A 17,369-nucleotide genomic window follows, 5' to 3' on the forward strand; every position below is an offset into this window, starting at 1 on the left:
CACTACACTTAATTGGTGTTTCCGCCTGGTTTACAAACTGAACCTGCTACAACTTTTTGATGTCTTTGTTGTCTAGTTACTGTTTCATCATGTGGTGCATGTAATCCTAATTTTTAGGAGATAGTTTTATTCTGAATCTGTGTTTTCAGTTGTCAAAATTACATTTTAACCTAGACATGAGATAACCTTTCCAACAGAATAAAACGTCGCTTGTTTTTTTTTTTTTATTCTTACATGCCCCTTTTTGCATAAAATAGCAGCCACAGTGTGTCAGATACTGGGACTACTCTCCAAAATAGTGTCTTGGAGTAGATGTTTAGGATAAGAGGAGCACAAAGATCTTTTTGTGTAGCCCTTTATTGCTTTACCCTTCCAGCTTCATCTTCACCTTAGTTTCTCCAGTGCTAACCATCCTCGATGTCTCGCATGCTGTGGCTGTCTGCGTTATAACAGCATAACTCATACATCCTGGGAAGCAAAGAGAAGCTGTTCACTTTTGGCTTATATTTAGAAGTCTTAACTGTGTTAAACTATGCCCCTCATTCTCTCTCTCTCTCTCTCTCCTTTTTCTCGGAATGTTTAGGAAGTATATGTTGGCAAGGAGACACTCTGCACTATCGACGGCCTTCATTTCAACAGCACTTATAATGCCAGAGTCAAAGCTTTCAACTCCTCGGGCGTTGGTCCTTACAGCAAGACAGTCATTTTGCAGACATCAGATGGTGAGCTGGGGTTTTGCCACTTTCTAAATGAAAAGCTGCAGGTCTCAGTGGCAGGACACTTTCATCCCTTTACATCCATTAATGTATTTGACACCTACTGGCATTTTCCATTATCAGTAACACTTCAGGCTTCAAGTCATGTGATTTTAGTTGGCTGTAAAAGTCTGAGATCTAGCTAAGATACTTGCTTTAGCATACAGAAGCAGTTATGCAACTCACAGGATATTTTTTGTTCCACTCTGTCTCCCTTTCTCTATACCTCTTTGGGATTTGCCTTTTTATTCACTACTGCTTTAATTTCCCAGCAAGGTTTGATAATACAAAGATGGGAATTCATGCTTGTTCTTCTGTAATTATACTTGACATCCATACAGACATTACAGGAAGTTCATCTTCATTAATGATATTGTAATGAATCGAGAAGTGCATGCTATTATCGCTTCCACTTTTATGCTGTGTTGCCAAAATAGGCCAGTATAAAATATTTATACTTCAAGAGCTTTTGGGGCATTTTTTTCCTTTTTTTAAGAAAAACTTCACTTCGATAAAATAGGAAGTCAATCCTAACCAGCATGGACACAGCTAATCTCCATTTCCATTAAAGGTGATCCTGAACCAATTCACCTATGTGAGTAGTTTCCCTGTCGTGGAGAAGCCTTTGTCTCCTCAGTGACTTTCTTGTTACTCTGTGGACAGAATGTCACTACTCTTAGCAGCTGAATTTCAGAGGAACAAGGGCAAATAATATAAAGCACTCCAGCTCAGATTAATCTTGTGTAGCTGCCTACAGTAACAAGGAAAGATTGTCTTTATCACCTCAAAGTGCAGTGGGGTCCTTACAAAGGCATAATTTTGTCCTTCTTAGTGAAGTAAAGCAGACAACACTTGGACACAGCCCCTCCTGATACAATCCTGCCTTTCCTTTTCCCCTTCCACAGTGGCATGGTTCACCTTCGACCCCTCCTCAGCTCACAGAGACATAGTGCTGTCAAATGACAACCAGACTGCCACCTGCAACAGCTACGATGACCGGGTGGTCCTAGGCACCGCAGCCTTCTCCAAGGGCGTGCATTACTGGGAACTGCATGTGGACAGGTACGACAACCACCCGGATCCAGCCTTTGGCATTGCCAGGATTAACGTTGTCAAGGACATGATGCTGGGCAAGGACGACAAGGCGTGGGCCATGTATGTGGACAACAACCGCAGCTGGTTCATGCACTGCAATTCCCACACCAATCGGTGAGTGCTGCCTGGGGGCTTTTCTCCTTACAGGCGATTTTTCTGCTGCGCATCAGAGACAGGTGTCTCAGCAAGCCATCTAGTCCAGCTCCCGGCTAAATGTTCTTATTTTATTCCTTCTTAAAAATCACTAGTGACAGTGATTGCACCTTAACAGTCTGTGTTGGTGTTTGTTGTCCTCACTGTTACCAGTTTTTCCCTGAGATCTTGCCTAAATCCCCCCTGCTGTGATTTAAACCCGTTATTGCGTGTCCCACCCACATCAGCAGACAGGAGCGCAGCACAGTGGGATGCAGGACTTCCACATTGCTGGAGGGAGAAAGGGGGTTGACTCCCTTCATTAGGAGGAATCTTGGCTGCAGATTTATACAATAATTAGACTGCAGGTGTTTATTTCCAGTTCTGAAAGCTATTAAGGGTTTTGCTGTAGGTCACAGTGAGGCAGATCTGGACACAAGGGCTTGTTTGGCAGTGAGGGCTAAGTAACAGCTTTGGTTCTACTGAGCCATTGTACCAAAGAGCTTTGAAAAGCACTTCAACTAGCACAACCAACTTAGACAGGGTAGGATTTCAGAATATCCCCAAGCCGCTGTTACCAAGCCTTGCTCTCCCACCATTCAGAGGCTCTGTGTTCTCAGTGCAACTGAGCAGTGGAGAGACACGTTCTAGCTGCAGGTACCTCCAGGGATGGATCACACAGAGAGAACAACTGTCAGCACAGATCCTGTGTTGTGCTGACATGGTTGAATGACTTTCACTGCTCAGGATAGTTACCTCTGCCTAGTGCTGGCTTTTGTTTCATTGTAGTGATGCCAGACTGTGTAGGGGAGACATGGTTAACTTTGCTTGAAGCTCCCCAAGGTATCAGAGCAGAACTGCTCTGCTCTCTCTCTGTGTCCCATGCATGAGAGGGTCAGCCTTAGCTGAAGGTCAGCTGGGTACTCAGACCCTTGAGGAGATCTCCTCTGAAGAGAGCGTCCTAAGTCCCTTGCTTATTTTGGAAAATGGTGTATTTATATACCTAATCTATCACAATGGGAGGTTGATGTATGAGTAAAGTGACTGACTAAGGATATGTAGCAGGTCTATGGCAGAGCTGGAATCAACTTCTGTTTAGTTTTCTACTGACTGTCCCAGCAGGTCTTCCACACTCACTGTCTCAGGTGTTTTTCTGTTATGCCAAATGATTAAAACAAAGTTTTGCAGTGATTTTTAAAACACTAAAATGCAGGTGTCTCCTTAAAGAGATAAGGTTATGTCAACATGCGCTGTATCCTAGGGTTGGTTGCAATGTCTCCCGTTGAATAGTCCTTTATACAGCGCACCTGTGCTTTAAACAAGTACACTGCAATTGCTGGGAAGTTTTGTTTGAAACATGGTTTGATTTTGCAGTTCATTACAGACAGGTGGAAGAACCCTGCAGCTGGATCAAAAGGTTCTGAAGTCACTTGGATTGTTTTCCATGGCTCCAAAGACCATAGATCATGTCCTAAGACAATACAGAGTAAAATAACATCAGTATAATAAATATACCAAAAAGTTGCCCGTCCCTTTAACATCTTGATTTGATTCAGGGCAGAAGTAATGTTAAGCTGTATTAATTTTAATGCTCTGTGGAACAGCTTATGTTTTCTGGAAAAAAAGCTGGCAACCATTCTGTACACCACTGTCCCAGAAACCTATTTTATGAATTTGGTCCTTGACATGCTCCTCCCGGCAAGCAACACACAAGCTAAGCAAAAGCTGCAGATTTATACATGTTATCCTTCTGGGAAGCACAACAATGGAAACACTTAGGACTTCCAATCATCATGCTTAATCAGGAGAGCGAAGTGCTTTCTGTTGATGGTAGTTTCCCAGTTTTTACCTGATAAAACACAAAGGCGTGTGCAAGGCATGGTTAGACCCATGGAATATCTGTTCAAGGGAAGTACACTCGCAGAGGGCATGTAGTCTTATGAAATCACATGCGCTTCAATGAAATTAGGTCTAGGCATTATATTTTAACTGTGGCAGTCAACTAGGTCAATTTTTTAACTCATTAGCTGTAATAGTCTTGTGGAAACAGTTATTGCTGCCTATTTGTTTTTCCCCACTGGACATGAGTGCATGACAGCACAGTATCACAATCCAGAGGGAATTCATAGTCAACTTTTAGCCTCTGGGATGTTATTGTGATGAAAGTTACACCTTAGTAATAGTTTCATGCTTCCTAATCTTCGTAAGAATAAATTAGGGTAGTTAATAAATGAGTAGTTTCAAGGATAACCTGAGGTAGAGCTTGAAAGACTAATTTGTGTGACCTGTCACATTTAGAGGACTTTTCTGTTCCTTTCCTTCATAGCATGCAAAATTGGATCGAGCATGACTTCTGTAATGCTGGAAGGGGCATGAACAGAAGACTGTAATGCATCCAGAAACAGAGGGATCCTTTTGAGAATAGGCTGAGGAAACTGGCTAAGAAATTACTTTAGGGCAGAGATACAGCTTTGGGAGGCACTTTTTAGTCTTCTTGTTCCTGGAAATCTGTGCCTGGGTAAATCATGGAACAGATCCTTCCAGAAGCTATCCTAAGGCACATGGAGGACAGGGAGGTAATTCAAGACAGCGAGCACAGCTTTATCAAGGGCAAGTCCTGCCTTACCAACCTCATGGACTTCTATGATGGAATGACTATAGCAGTGGACAAGGGCAGAGCTATGGGCAACATCCATCTGGACTTCTGTAAGGCCTTTGACATGGTCCCCCACAACATTCTTCTCTCTAAATTGGACACATATGGATTTGATGAATGGAGGGTCTGATGGATAAGGAACTGTTTGGATAGTCACATCCAGAGAGTAGTGGTCAACAGCTGCATATTCAGTTGGAGGGTGGTGACAAGTGGTGTCCCTCAGGGGTCCATACTGGGGCCAGTTCTATTTAATGTCTTCATCAATGTCATAGAGAGTCGGATCAAGTGCACCCTCAGTAAGTTCACAGATGACACCGAGCTGAGTGGTGTGGTTGACACACCTGAGGGATGAGCTGCCATCCAGAGAGACCTGGACAAGTTCAAGAACTGGGGCCATGGAAGCCTCCTGGGCTTCAACAAAACCAAGCGTACAGTCCTGCATCTGGGTCAGGGCAGTATGGAGGATGAAAGGATTGAGAGCACCCCTGACAAGAAGGACTTGGGAACACTGGTGCATGGGAGGCTGGCCATGATCTGTCAGTGTGCACTTGCAGCCCAGAAGGACAACTGTATCCTGGGCAAAAATTGTCAGAGGGATGGAACATCTCGCCTTTGAAGGAAGGCTGAGAGAGATGGGGTTGCTCAGCCCGGAGAAGAGAAAGCTCCAGGGAGACCTGATTGTGCTCTTTCAGCACTTACAGGGGGTTTAAAAGAAAGATGGGACAGTCTTTTTAGCAGGGCCTGTTGTGATAGGACAAGGGGTGATAATTTTAAACTGAAAGAGGATAAATTCAGTCTAGCTGTAAAGAACATTTTTTTACAATGAGGGTAGTGAAACACTGAAACTGGTTGCTCAGAGAGGTGGTGGATGCCCCATCCCTAGAAAAATTCAAGGTCAGATTGGATGGGCCTTTGAGCAGATTGACCTAGTTGAAGATGTCCCTGCTCTTCACAGGGGGGTTGGATTAGATGACCTTTAAAGGCTCCTTCCAATCCAAACTATTCTGAGAGGTGCTGTGTGCCCATTAACCGGAGGCATTGACATTCGATGCAATAGACCTGTTCCTTGGCAAAGTTCCCAAGAGCAGGACTACCAGGTGCTACAGGCAATACTCCAGCCACTACATGTTTATGTAAAGAAAGAGATGTAAATCACACTGAAATATTTTATACTGAAAAACAACAGGAAGTCAAAATCTAGAGTATTTGCATTTTTGTCTTAAAAGCCCCTTGCAATCAGGAGAGTGTCTTGACTGACTTCAGAGACCTCAGGAGCAGGTTTTTTCATCACACAAATATGCTACAAATGAATGAAAAATGCTGTCACTGGCAATATATATAGTAAAGTTGTTAAGGTGCTGTAAAGATAGCACTTAAAATACTGTTAATGGAGAGTTGGACTAATTATTCAGTTTATTAAGTTGTTCATAAATTGTTAACATCTTTTAAAAATAATAGTGAAACTACTCTTCTTAATTCCTCAAGCCAGTTTGTGCAATCATATTCTGTGCATTGTCCAAGCTGTTACTGAAAGCATCTTGAAATAACAGCCTCTACTGCCACAGGCAGTGGCATTTCTCATGGTAGCCAAATTCCCCTTTCTGTACTCTGACCTTCCAGGCTTCTGCACGCACTTCTGCACTCAGGACTTATTGTTGCATACAGAAATTAAAATGTGCAGGACAAGTGGGATTTACCTCAAAAAATGAAATAAGATTGCCTATCTCCAGAACTGGATTGTAATTTAATGAATACTAAGTATTTATTGAGGGAGTATTGCAACAAAAAAGTTTTATTTTCCTTTTAAATGAAAGGTTATTGGGGTTGTGTGGTGTAGGTGTCATTAAGTAGCTTAAAAATGCATTACAGTAAAGGAGCAGGTTTTTTTTGCATGGTGACACAGGAGTGTACCAAGAGGGAGCAACATCAGTTAGAGTCTCTTGAGCTATTTGGCTTCTTTTACCACAACAACCGAAAGATTATCCTGTAATGCTGTCTAAATGGTGTACATAAGAGTAAGGAAATGCCTTGCATAAGTTTTCTCATAAAACACTCTCCCATCTCTCCTCCTAGAGAAAGAAACCAGGCAAATAGTTCAAAAAGTGCTGCAGTCCTCAAAGTACTGTTCCCAAGGAAAGCACGGGATGCTCAGTAAGGCTGTTCAGCCTCAGAAGAAGTCCAGCCTCCCTGGTAGCAGTGTGGTGAAGAGCTCCTGCCTGTTTCTGCCCTCCCTTAATCTTGCCAGAGCCAGTTGCTCACTGTGGGGAGATGGCGGAGTAGGAAGCGGGCAATCTACCTGCGGAATTCCTGCAGGACTTGGGGCAGGAAGGAAGGGAGAAGGTCCCCATCCTTCTGCTTTGCCCCCACACCCCTGTGGCTCCTGTAGGGGCCTCAGCTGGGTCCTGCCCTTGCCTGGGCTGGAACCTGCAGGCAGAATCTATCTCCTCTTCAGTGGGGCTGTCCCCAGGGGCTGCAGAGGAGTCACTCAATGTCACTGTGCAGCTCACAGCTAATTAGCCCACAAGAAACAAATTAGCTTGTCGTATAGGAAAGAACATCATAATCTCAAAAAGGCAAAGTTGCTGTTTCTGTTTCCCTAAGAGAATAATTTATGTCATTTAAAGGGATGTAATAAAATCCGTTTTAAGCAGGATCTAAAATTTGGTGTCCTACAATCAAAGCTGTTCCCAAACAGAGAGAAAAAAGTAATCTATTTGTAAATAGCTCCAAATCACAGTACTGTTGCTTCCCACAATCTCATAATGAGTTTTATGATTGAGGGCTTTTAATAAAAACAGTCTATATAGTGAGATACTGAGGGTAGGTAAGCGTCTTAAGTTTTGATGGAAAATAATTTACTTTGCGGTTTTGGAGAAGAGCTCAAAGTGAAACCTATTAATGCTTATAGGACTGGAAATCAAATCAAAGGAACCTGAGAACAGTGAATTTTCACGTCTGACATGTCTCAGAGACAATCTGCGATTCTTAGCTATTACACTATTATTGTTTGAAGAGCTTTAAATGGAGAAGTCAGAACAGTTTTCTGTAATCTACCTTCAGATGAAATGCCACATGCCACATTTAAGTCTGAGGGAAAACAGTTTATGACACCTAGTGGACAAAAGGAAAATTTCTTACCCTGCACTATATTCTTCGTAATCATATTCCAATCCCCCCCCCCCTTCCTTTTTTTTTAATATTTTGCCTACCTATTGTGATAAATTTTATGATAGAATAGCTTTAATCTTGTGAATGTTGTATGCCTGAGGCGAGTGCATGGGACAAAAGACAGCTGCTTCCTTTCCTGCTGCAAATTATTTGAAATCTGATTTACCCTGGACAAATTGTGTCAGGCTGTAAATCCATTGCAGAGCCCCATGATATTAGCAGAATAGCAGTGCCTGTGGCCAATCTGCATATCTAGTGGATATTTTCACTCAGTGTTCTTTAAAGAAATACTGAGTTTGACTAACCCCCAAGTCAAAGTGCATTAATGTCAAATCACTCAAGCGTGTAATGGCTGACTGAGTCTGTCCTGGCAAGCTCTGATACTGGAGTAGCTCTCAGCAGCTGCTCCTGACACAACCAATTATCACTGGTGTTAATAACTGTGCCTGCGCACTCGAGACAGCTCCCAGTCCTATAGCTGAGCACCTTGTCAGTCAGAAGCTACACTCATGCCTAACGAGCCCCAACTTCCCTTCCTCCCCAAAACCACTGTCTGTTGTACCTGTGCTGGCTCCCTGAGCTCTGGAAATCTGGGTGCCCTTAGAGCATGCCAAGGTGAGTAGTTGAACTGGAAGTCTATTTCTCAAGCTGTTAGAAGGATATTGATTGGAAATGAACACCTAGCAAAACAACTTCCTTTTTTTTCATTTCCTGCCATGCATCACTTCACTATAACAGGGATACTTAGAGGTGCCGTGTCTCCAGGACTCCATTGGCTTGCCTCCCGATTTGTCATTAGCCGAGGGGACCTGTTAGCTCTGGACCCCATTTTCACCTCTTAAATTGCAGTTGCAGGAGAGGTGGATCTAATTTCTCTTTAGGATCCCCTCATCGAGCTCCCATGGTTGTAGTACATATGCTTCAGATAAAGGTGTGAGTCAGTCATTGCCAAATGCCTCAGGGATAATCATTTCACTGTGCTGCTCCACGCTCCCTTTGCTTAGGAAGGCTGGCTTGTCCTAGAGAGAGCAGCACAGTGTAGCCCTCTGCCTTCACCAGCAATGTACCCTTTGTACCTTAGGACTGAAGGAGGAGTTTCTAAAGGTGCCACCGTTGGTGTTCTCCTGGATCTGAACAAGCACAACCTGACCTTTTACATAAATGGGCAGCAGCAGGGGCCTCCAGCGTTTGAAAACATCGAGGGAGTCTTCATGCCTGCATTGAGCCTCAACCGAAACGTCCAGGTAAATCTTCTGCAGTCCAGCCCCACTTACCCTTTCCATCTAAAGGAGTTGATAGCATCATCTGTAGGTAGTCAGTACAGATAGAGGTTCTTTCCTTCTCAGACTTACATCTAGGCTACTCACACTTTTTGGACTGCATTTGACCTTCTGCCTTGCCTGACCAGTGTAAAGGGTAGTGCTGTAAAACAAGTAAAAGTACCTGCACACACTAATTCCTGTTCTGATTTTCCTGTGATGCTCCACTTGGAAAGCAGTGTCTCCAAAGTTTTCCCCTGCCAGTTTGATTAAAAACCATTCTAATTCCTCCTAGATCTTACATGTGGAGATAGTTAACATTGGCAAATGACTGCAGTGTGAACAGCACAGTGGTAAGGAGAGCAAAGGCAGCATAGGTCAGGGAAGTAGTGCAACAGAGAAGACCCAGTCAGCACGTCATTCTTGTGCTCTGTGTAAAAGAGGTTTTTCCTCTTGGAGGAACTGCCTTTAAATATAATGCATTTTCAAGACCACTGCTCATGGCTAGAAGCTGGATGCAGTGTAAGAGAGAACCTGTGGAAATACCCAGGAGCCTGAGGACTGAAGGAGGTCAGCTTAGGTCAGGCAGGACCATGACAGCCAGGATGGAACACTCATCATGTAGATGGGCTCCACTGTGTGACCTCTGTCCTGAAGCACTTGGGATCCCTCACGCAGAGGCCCCATCCACCTTGTATCTAGCAAGCAGCACTTCTGGATACGTACAACTGGTGGCTAGATTTGGGAAAAGGTACAGACACCTGGCATCTAGGTCCCAAAGTGTTCAGGAGGGAAGGAGGAAGGAGACTTGTTTATTTCAAGGACTAGATATCATCGCCATTAATAGTCTTGATTTAAACTTGGACCTGCAGTCCTGCAGCCCGTTCCATGTCATTTACCTGCACTTTGCCTTCACAAATGCTCTTTGCTGAGGATGTCTCAGTTTTGAATCTAATGTTATTTCTTCTTTTCAGGTGACCCTGCACACAGGACTGGAGGTGCCACAATCTGTAAAACAGTCCAAGTTGCCCAACAACTAATGAAGTCCCCGTCTGACACTATGCTGGATTCTGTAAGGTTTCTCCATGTGTTTTGGCACTTTTCAGTAAGTCAGTAAAAAAACATCCTCGTCCCTGACTTAAAACACTGTGCAGCATGTTGCTCACTGAATAATGGGCTGGTTAGAGCCAGGCCACTCCATTTTCAATTTAACAGCCATAGCAAGCACATCCACTGAGCTGGCACTCGACTGCAGATGGGTACTGAACATACCTGCTCTGCGTTGCATACATATGTACACTCATGTGCACACACACACGAACACATCTGTAAAGCAAAAGGTTAAATGAGTGTATTTGCTTTCCCATGGCTGGACTTGTGCTTAAATATCCGGGATGCTGGAAAAAAAGGGTGAGACTGAAGGACAACGGATGTTGGAGCAGTTTACCAGTAGATGAACTGGATTCCCTTGCCACCTGAAGTCCTTAAATAAAGAAAGCATATGTTTTGACGGCTGAAGTGGAGGTTACATGCCCAAGAATTCCTGGTTGTCAATTACATTCAGGGGCTCAAATGACCATGAATTATTCCTTCTGGCTCTAGACTGCAGTAAGCTATAGGATAATGTCTCCTTAGAATTCAGTGGCAGAACTTACCTTATTATCTGCAACAAGACCAAGATTGGTTCCCAAACACTGCCATGAAATAGTTGGGCTCATTTTAGCTAACATCATGATACAAGCAGAATTCAGATACAGAAAGTAGAAAGAAAAACATCCGTGATACATTTTAGTGTTTGTTATTTAGGCATGACTGTGGAGACACGTACAGAAGAGCTGATTGTGGTTATCAGCACAACTCTCGAAAAACAGTGCAAGGGAGATTCCTTTGAACTGAAATGATAAGAGATTTATTTAAATATGGCACATGCAAAGTCTCCCACATTGAAAAATGCTGCTTTCCAGCCTTGATCCTGATAAACCCTGTGCAGCTGTAGTTCCAATGTAGCTTTGAGATCTGAAGCCTTAATTTTCTATTAGATTACTGTGAGCTAATTAATGTCTTGATCCTAATGAAACACTTGAGAGAGATTAATAGCAGTAATGCAAAACCTGTCCTTAAGAATTTTTCTGGATTGGGACATAAATCTTTTGCAAGACTTGACCAGTGCCTGGCATGTCCCATGAAAATGAGCAGCCATTCCAGGTGTCACAACTGGAGTCTGACTGACAGTGATCTTTGCTCACAGCCATGGCACTGTCACGTGCATGCAGTTGTCAGCAAACACATTGGTTTGCCTGTGTGCTCTGTTTTCTCTGAACCCAGTTAATGTACACAAGTGTGTGTGTGTGTATAGCGGCAATGCGTGAGGACAAGATGCAGCAGACTGGGTGAGCCCATGACATCCTGGACTCTTGTCACTCTAACCCTATAGAAATGTGGTGCTATCAAACAAGAAAAGCATAAACTCTCAAATCCTATCAATGTACTATTTCCTTTTTTTAAATCCTGCTGCTTATACAAGTTTTCCTCTTCAAGCATACGTATACGCACACGCGTATTGTTATCAGGCATGTAATTATTAAACCTGAAAACAAATATTCTAACCAAAATACAGCTTACTGCTTTGCATTAAAGCATAGCCACAGGACAAACAGCCCAGGCCCGCCTTCAGGCAGCCTGCCAGCCCCCAGATATCCTTCTGCAGGCCCACTGCTGGTCTCTGTCTGGAGCACATCACTCAGCTAGTGCTGAGTGATGGCAAGGCTTCTCTGCGGCAGAGCAGCCAGAATCCTCCCTTGGGTCATCCCATCTCACAGCCATCGTGGGAAGGGGAAGGCAGCCCAGAACAGAACTTGGCTATTGCACAGACACAAAGCACTCTGCCATCCTGCTGCCTCTAACCAGCCAAGCATCCTGTAGCCCACTTCTGCAGAACAGCAGCGCACCTTCAGCAACGTCAAGACTGAAATAGGAAATAAAACCAACAATGGAGTAAAAATCACATACGCTTTTAAGTGAGAAAGCAACAGTACTCCTTTAAAGTCTGGAATGGATTGTATTAGTAAACTTGTAGACAATGGAATAACTGTGCTATGCTTATCTTGGTTTCATAAAGAATATCAAGAGACCAACTGTGTTATAATCTTCGGTTTCATTCAATACCATACGAACTCATGCAAGATTTTCTAATTAGCAGGTCTGTTTTAACCTACCTCAGCTGGAACGCTACCAGACCCCAAATTTCCTCTTGAGTGTGCTCTTCTATGAATCTAACAGTTGTAATCATAGCACTGGCTTTGAGTATTGCCAGTCAGAGTAGTGTATGGGAATATTGTACATAAATTGCACATAGTTTTTTATATTGGGAAACATCCTGTGATAATTTTAATATGGAAGACACTCCACTTTCACTTGAATTAAAAAAGACGGGCATTGTTTGTTTTGGGACAGAACCTTTGTCTTTACTCCCAACCTCTGTAAAGGAAACAGAAATGAATTTACATCTTTCCAATCCTCATCCATGTTTAAAATTAATTCTGAATGTGTTTTAGAAGTGTTTGCAGTACTCAATTTTTGTTTTCATAGTTGCTTTGGTGTCAGTTCCTGGTGTATTATATCTTGAGGAGAACACATTGAGTGACATGTTGTTAATTTCTAATGAATATATGGACAGTAGGTAGAAACAGTGAGTAGAGAAGCTAGGTTTTTACCCTCTACTCATTCTAACATTCACAAAAGTAGGGTAGCTACCATTATAGTCTCCTTTTAACCTAGCAGAAATGCAAATCAATTAAAATGAATACACTTAGAAGTAGGCTACCTGCATTAGTAAGACTACCTTACCCTAGGTCAGAAACTAAACAAAGTGTTTGCATGGGTTAGTTGTGTACACAATCAAGGACTTACATTTGGCATGGCCTGTAGCAATAAACCAGTTATCCTCATAGAGTGCACTCTTGTGACTTCAGCTGGATACATTTTCATAGTTTGATTAACAGAAATAACACTTAAGTAGTTAAAATTACTCTAGGAAACTAACAATTCCACACGTGAATATTTATGCAGAGCATGCAGGGGCCATCTGAACATAAAGAAGAGCAGAATTTTCCCTTTGCAGAACAGCATTAGGTGGGGAAGAGGTGGGGCACTCCCACTGCTCTGCTCAGGCTGGAGGTAGTTTCCTTCTCTGCAGGCATCTTCCCCAAGGTTGATCTCATTATAAACCCACCAGTTTGCATGTCCTTCATCTACAGTATCTCTTATGTCAGTTTTTGTTTCCTCCAAATCCTTTCTTTAGGAGGGAGTCAGCCTTTAGTCCTTGCAGAAACTGTGTTGCTGACTGTCCAGGGAGAACACAGAGAGCAGAAGAGTGGCATAGATACCCAGGGGGACCACTTTGTATGCTCTTCTGCCTTTTGTTTCCTCAGAGGATTTCTGCAGCTCTCTCTGACTCCAAGCTCCTCTGGCACCTGGGCCCACACAAAGCTGCCTGTTATGGGACTCTTCAGCTCCTAGAGGCCAGGTTGCTTCTTACAAGCAGGAGAGCAAAGCCTTTTGCACTGGGATGAATCCCATCCACTGTGGTACAGAGCCCACACAAGGTAGCTGTAAATTGACTAATGTTTAAAAAAACCCCACCAAAACAGAAACAGGCCCTCCCCTTACTAACAAAACAAAGCTTGACTTCTGCATACGCCAGTTTGGAATCCTAAACAGCTGCAAAATAAATACAGCAGTAGAACTTTCTGTCCTGCAGAGCAGCAAAGGACTCCCAGTTTTCACATATCCCTGGGAGCCCCAACCTTAGCCTTTTGTGACCCTTCTTCCTGGCTCTTTCCTCTGCAAATTTCCGTTAATTTCAGGAGCACTTCAGACTTCCCAAGGCATGCAATGCTATACAATTTTCACTTCCTCCTTTTCCCTCATCAACTTGAAAAGAGCTCACAAGAAGATCTCTTAGTAAGACTTAATGTCAGTATAAGCACACACATAGCTGACAATCCCTTGCTCCTTCTGCTGTGGAAAGGTATGTACTATAAAATAAATGTCAGTGAGGACAGTAGCATACTGTGATGTATTACAAATTTGGAAAGCAATTTGGCTTCTGAAAACAGAAAAGATAGGCAAACAGCACTGTCACCTCCTATACTTGCCTATGCACTTAAGATACATAGAGGAAAATATATTGGACTGAACAAAATAAATAAAATAAGCATGAGCTTACATATATCAGAGTTTAAGAGGAAAAGTATTAAATGTAATTTATTATATGCATAACATTCCATCATGCTGTAAATAACGCCATGATAGTGTATTGCTGTAGTTTGTTCTTGGCTGGTGATAGAGTTCTGTGGTCGTGCTGTGTAAGTTGTTTTTTAATTTATTTCTTTTTTCCTCAAAGCATAGTTAGTAAAGATGGCAGAGAGCACCCCATACTCTGGTTTCTGAGTTGTCCTAGAGCAAGAAGAAACGTGAGACGCAGCTTTTTTTTTCTTTCTTTCTTACATGATAATATTTCTTAAACAAGGTAAGAGAGATGAGATTAAGGCTAAGCTGCCACCACCACTGTATGAAAAACACTGTGTTGGCAACTGCCAACAAGAGGCAGTGCATTTCTGGACCACAGTTCAGATCACCCGTCCCTGTGAGAAGGGGTGCAAAATTCCACAACCTGGTAACAACAGCAGCGTTCTGGTGCCATCTAGTATGTCCTTTGGTCACAAACAGAAAGATGAGGAAGGAGAGATGTTAGACCTTATCTCAGGCCTTACCAGCTTTGCAGCATTCTGCTTAAATAGCAAAACCAAAAAATTCAATTTTGAACCAGGCAAGATAATATGAAAACACCAAGCATCTTGGCTAGATCAGCTTTGGAAGGGAGATTAGTTACAAATCAACCACATTGCAAATGCGAAGGGCACTTGTCACTGAAAATTACCAGACAAAGATGGAGAGTCTTTTTTTTTTTTTCTTTTTTTTGGGAAAAAAAGGCGAGCTGCTTCTAGTTTTTACTGACAGCATTTCTGGTGATTCCTCTGCCCAGCTCTACTGAACGCTGCATACACCCAAGCAGGTAGAGCAGCAGCCTGAAGCACAAATCCATCATCAATAAGACACACTTGGTCTTCTCAGGTGCAGAAGCCCATATGCAAACCTCAGAGAGTAGATGTGTGGGGCTCCTGCATCTTTGCACAATACAGGAGACAGATGTGTGTTTCACTGACAGAGGCACTCAGCAGCATTTTCTCCTTCTGTTAAACGACGTTTTTGTTATATTTGTTATTGCAAACAGTTCCAAGCAGAATTAATTTAAAAATTATTTTTAATGCTAATTGGAGAATTTCTAACATTTGCTTGTGAAGCAGTAGATAGAAATATTCCTGAAGCCTGATTGCATTCCTTTATCCTCCACCTCCCTTAAATGTTGTCAATAAAAACACTAACCTTTCTAGGTAGCATGGTGAGAAGACATTATGTGATGAATACTAAAAATAAATGCATGAGGTAAACCTGCTGTTATTTCTGATTGTTATATGAAGCATGAGTAACACTAATTTAAATGTTGGCAACTAAAAAACTGCAAAGGAATAAGATAATGGTGTTCAATTCTGGTTAAATGAAAGACAAGAAGTTGTTTCTGTCTTCTTAACTACATTTTTTTTCTTTACTGTCATTTCCCATAGCTTATATGAATTTGGAGCTGGTGAAATATACATCTCTGCTATATGTGTCTGTCACCAGATCAAGAGGAAAATACAAACTTTTTATAATTTTGTACCTATAGCAAACGTTTGTATTTTTTGAATTAGAAACAAACTGCTTTTTGTCTTTTGGTCCAACTAAAACTTTGTGTATTATTACTATTATTACCCTTTTGAAAAACCTGACATGTAAGTTTATGCTGTTTTACAGTTTCTAAATAAATTCTTATAACATTGCCAACAAATTCAGCATCAGTACCCTATTTATTATTACAAATTATGATTAAAAAATATTATGCCATTATGTAGATGAGGCATTCATACAGTTTGCATGCCTATCTCCTGCTGTTGATACTGCTTTGTTACCACAGCCAAGAATAAACCAGTAAATGGAGAACGGCAAGAGTCCTTCCTCAGGGCAACCATCTGTGCCTCAACTTCAGACATACCCTGATTCAGTGCCATGAAACACCTCTGTTTCTCAGCACCACTCCGTTACCTCTGGCTCACGTTGGTTACAGAGTGCCTTGTTGCAGTCACTTAGCTGTGACCCACCTTAGACACTTTGGGAAATCACCCAGCCTCCAGCAGTTTCTAACACTGGAATAAGCAGAGCCTGGAAAGAACTATGGCATCAGTAGGATCGTATTGGAAAGCCCTTTGGGTAGAAGTCAGACTGGGCAGAAAGCTTGTCAGGGCAGGGAGGATGCAGACTTTGTGAGATCGCCTTGGAGCTGCACACCTCTATCAAGCAGATGGCCTGTGAGGGACTCAGCAGTGCTAGAGGCAGCACACTCAGCATACACAGCCCCTGCAAAAAGGCACTCGCAAAGCTACACAACCTTCACAGATGTCTGTCAGTAAGGCAGAATACAGCACTCTGACACAGCGACAGCAGCACCAGGGTAAGAAAGAGGAACCCAGCCAAAACAATCACAGGTAAGTACAGGCAACAGTATGGAGATATCATCCATCACAGCCTTTCTTTTTTTCTCCTGCAAAAGACACAACTTGTCGTCAACTCCTTTATGGCAAAGGGGTTGACTGGGAGAAAAGATCATCACATGTGGCTTAACATGTAGGGAAACAGGGAATAAAGATAACTGTAACAGGAAAATGCATGAGAAAGAGAGCAGATAAGGAGAAATCCTTGAATTCTTCTTTATACCTCATTCCTTTATGCAACTGCAAACAGAGAGCAAAATAAATTGTGCTCTGCTCTCCTCTTCCCATAATCAATCTGTTATTCAGTCAATACTGGCTTTCATGTACCAGCATGTGCTCCAAAACCAACACAGCTTGCTGTCTGTACACTGACATACTCTGTTAATCACCAACACACACCAGCCCAGAGAAACACTAGGTTCAACAGGTTCTCAGCAGTCTGGTTTGCCAATGTTGATACGTCTAGTAACAAAGCAGGACTGAAAGTACCAACGTTTACCTGAGCACAGCATCCTACAAGAATGCAGCATGCCAACTCAAATCGCCTTGGAGACTTGATATGAAAAAACAAACGTTATCTCCATGAAACAGAAGCCTTTCATAATGCATATACACAACATTAAAGTGTGAAAATGCAAAACTTTGAATAAACTTT

General features: G+C 42.5%; 1 protein-coding gene across 1 annotated transcript in view; it reads left to right on the forward strand.

Moving 5' to 3' along the window:
• TRIM67 (tripartite motif containing 67) overlaps nucleotides 1–16,014 on the forward strand; it is a 41,561-nt gene extending 25,547 nt beyond the window's left edge. The window contains exons 8-11 of the mRNA XM_032102366.1: nucleotides 584–722; nucleotides 1,661–1,964; nucleotides 8,888–9,050; nucleotides 10,040–16,014. Coding sequence (XP_031958257.1) covers nucleotides 584–722; nucleotides 1,661–1,964; nucleotides 8,888–9,050; nucleotides 10,040–10,105 — 672 coding nt within the window. The 3' untranslated portion in view covers nucleotides 10,106–16,014. The remainder of the gene's footprint in view (nucleotides 1–583; nucleotides 723–1,660; nucleotides 1,965–8,887; nucleotides 9,051–10,039) is intronic.
• The last annotated feature ends 1,355 nt before the right edge of the window (nucleotides 16,015–17,369 follow it).

Source organism: Corvus moneduloides, chromosome 3, assembly GCF_009650955.1.
Source record: "Corvus moneduloides isolate bCorMon1 chromosome 3, bCorMon1.pri, whole genome shotgun sequence".
Classification (NCBI taxonomy): domain Eukaryota; kingdom Metazoa; phylum Chordata; class Aves; order Passeriformes; family Corvidae; genus Corvus; species Corvus moneduloides.